This window comes from Eubalaena glacialis, chromosome 1, assembly GCF_028564815.1.
Source record: "Eubalaena glacialis isolate mEubGla1 chromosome 1, mEubGla1.1.hap2.+ XY, whole genome shotgun sequence".
Taxonomy (NCBI): domain Eukaryota; kingdom Metazoa; phylum Chordata; class Mammalia; order Artiodactyla; family Balaenidae; genus Eubalaena; species Eubalaena glacialis.
The window spans coordinates 239,519,997-239,522,627 of record NC_083716.1 but is presented as its reverse complement, the minus strand read 5'-3'; the positions used below and the strand labels follow the sequence as shown (position 1 = coordinate 239,522,627).

The 2,631-nt window shown below is 59.6% G+C and overlaps 1 protein-coding gene across 1 annotated transcript; it reads left to right on the top strand.

Annotated features, from left to right (window-relative positions):
* The first annotated feature begins 811 nt into the window (after window positions 1-811).
* OTOS (otospiralin) lies at window positions 812-1,718 on the top strand. The gene is made up of 3 exons (XM_061206448.1): window positions 812-869; window positions 982-1,008; window positions 1,534-1,718. Exons 1-3 carry the CDS (start codon window positions 812-814, stop codon window positions 1,716-1,718), a joined length of 270 nt encoding a protein of 89 aa, XP_061062431.1.
* The last annotated feature ends 913 nt before the right edge of the window (window positions 1,719-2,631 follow it).

Below are 2,631 nucleotides of genomic sequence, written 5' to 3'. Positions count from 1 at the left end.
ATCAGGCTGGACACCCTCGCTTCCTGCCTGTCACTCGGCTCAGCGGTGACCTGTCGGCGGGGGCTGCTGACCCAGGGCTGCTGTTGGCTCCCCGAGGGTCCCGTCCTGCCTGCCTGTCCCTGGGGCAGCTCTGTGATTACCCTGGTCTCACAAGGGGGGCATCGCAGCCCCAATGTCAGACTTAGAATGTTTTTCTCTCCTGGTAGAAAGGAAATTGTGTTTATTTTGAGTACCAATGTTGAATTCAATCCTAAAAATCTTGGGCCTGTGCAAAAATGTTTTTCTCCCAATTTGATCTTTGGATCAGATTCCCAAAAGTGGACTCCTGGGAGTTGGCTGCCAGCAGGGTCACAGGAGCCCTCAGTCCTCTGGGCGGGGATGAAATATTCAGTTTGAAGGTTCACGGAGGTGACGTCTGCCCCTCGTCCCTGGCCTTTTATAAAGAGGAGCTTGTGCGCTGGCAGCAGATGCCCATCAGGCTACACGGCTGGGGCACAGCAGCTGCAGGGTAACCTCTGGGGAGGGCAGATGCAGAGGGGACATTCCTTAAATAGTTAAATTCAATAAGGCCAACTGATTCTGCCTCGGGGGCTTAGCCTCAGAAGAACGGTTTGAAGCCGCTGAAATTGAAATTGTCATGAAAACACTGACAACTTCTCTTTTTACCAGAGCTGTTTTCCCAGGAGTGGCCCACTTGTCGGTGGCGCGGAGAAGTGGCGGTCCGAGGGGTGGGTGGTCTCACCTGTCTGGGTTTCTCCTGCTGCAGGTGGACCTGAGCACCGTCGGTCGGTGGGGGACGGGCCTGGGGAAGATGAAGACCTGCCTGGTGCCTGGGCTGGCCCTCTGCCTCCTGCTGGGGCCTCTGGCAGGTGAGGAGCTGCCTGTCCTCCTGTGCTGTCCTGTCTAGGCACTGGGGTACCGGTGGGTGGTGAGGTCCTTCCTGGGGGGCCTCTGGGGTGACTTCTCTCCCTTCCCTTGCAGGGGCCAAGCCGGTGCAGGAGGAAGGAGGTACCGTATTGCTTTCCTGGTCCGGGTCTCACGTGTCTGGGGGGCGGTGGGGGAAGAAGAGTGGCCGGGTGGGAGCTGGCCTCTGGTCCAGAGCAGGGGAAGTGGGAGCCCCGGGTCAGGTGGAGGCTGAGCCACACAGGCAGAGGGACTGGAGCCTCTTTCCTGGGCCCTGTCCTCCCGCCACTGGGGACACACCGGGCAGGAGAGACCCTCTGAGCCCCCGAGGACCCCAGCATTCTCATCTCAGGCCCCTCGTCCCACCTTGGTGCAGAGCATCCAGACTCCAAGGCTGGGGGCTGTGGTCTCCTCTGAATCCCACCCGAATGCCCTACATCCCACCATGGCGATTCAGTCCTGCTCAGCGTCTCCAGGATGGGCCAGACTCCCCCCTTCTCCCCTCTTCTGTCCCCAGGAGTCCTGAGGGGCAGGGCTGGTGTTACCCCCGGCTGCTCCTCGGTGACCAGGCTCAGTGCCTCCGGGCAGGACCGGATGGGTCAGCCCCTGAGCCAGTTGTCCTCCCTCCAGACCCCTACGCGGAGCTGCCGGCCATGCCCTACTGGCCTTTCTCCACGTCCGACTTCTGGAACTACGTGCAGCACCTCCAGGCCCTGGGGGCCTACCCCCAGCTGGAGGACATGGCCCGCACCTTCTTCGCCCACTTCCCGCTGGGGACAACCCTGGGCTTCCACGTCCCCTACAGGGAGGAGTGAGCCTCCGGGGCAGGGGGGCCCCCACCCCGTGGGAGTCGGGCCGGCCTCGTACTGAGTAAACTCCTGACTTGAAGGCACGGCGCACGTGGCGGTCTCCTTGGTTTTCTCTGGAGAAGCATCTCCGCTCTGCTCCACGCACTCTCGTTTGACAAGTCGGCCCCTCTTGACCATCAGGGAGCACGTCTTAGAAAGGCCTGTGCATGATTTGTGTCCCCAGAGCACCAACTGCGACTCCCCCGTCCTCACACTGACCCTAGGAGGATCCCCGGAGTGTAGGTGGGGAAACTGAGGCAAGCAGACACCAGGTAACTGCCTGGCTTGTTGGCGGGACCCAGGTCCCGTCCAGGCAGCTGTGCCCCAGGAACCCCCACCTTGGCCACTGAGCTGGACAGCAGGCAGACCCACAGCGGCCTCCCTGGGCTGGGCGCCCTGCTGGGGCTCCACCCCTCATGCTCAACTCACACCAGGGCAGCTGGTCTGTGGGGATCGCCGGGTGACTGGGCGCTGGGTCTGCAGGCAGAAGGGCCTCCAAAACATGACCACCAGCAGTGCAGATTCGGGGACTTGGGGGGCCTGGGGCTGCCTGCCCTGGGCACAGCCAGGGTGCACGAGCTTCGGGCCACACCCCATCAGATGGCGAAGAAATCGGTTTAATGGGCTGCAACCTGCTTTTCTTTTAAAATAAAATAATAGAAAATACTTCCTATTTAACTTTAGACACTAGTATTTGTACTACCACCTAACCATAGAAACCATTACACATAACAAGAATTTTGTAAGGTTTTGTGAAACTCGTGTGCCGTGTGTTCTGTTCGTTGGAAATATGTGATGGGAATGAATTCCATCCTGTGTGCAGCCTCAAGGGTCTGCAAGCTGTCCTTTAAGGTGAGTGAGAAGTAGGGGTTATTCTGAG

What these genes read in the sequence shown, in the direction of transcription:
- OTOS (XM_061206448.1), top strand. Translation starts at nt 812, where the DNA reads ATGAAGACCTGCCTGGTGCCTGGGCTGGCCCTCTGCCTCCTGCTGGGG. An exon ending in CCTGCTGGGGCCTCTGGCAG is followed by an intron (nt 870 to 981) that starts GTGAGGAGCTGC and finishes CTTCCCTTGCAG; the next exon opens with GGGCCAAGCCGGTGCAGGAG. An exon ending in GCCGGTGCAGGAGGAAGGAG is followed by an intron (nt 1,009 to 1,533) that starts GTACCGTATTGC and finishes TCCTCCCTCCAG; the next exon opens with ACCCCTACGCGGAGCTGCCG.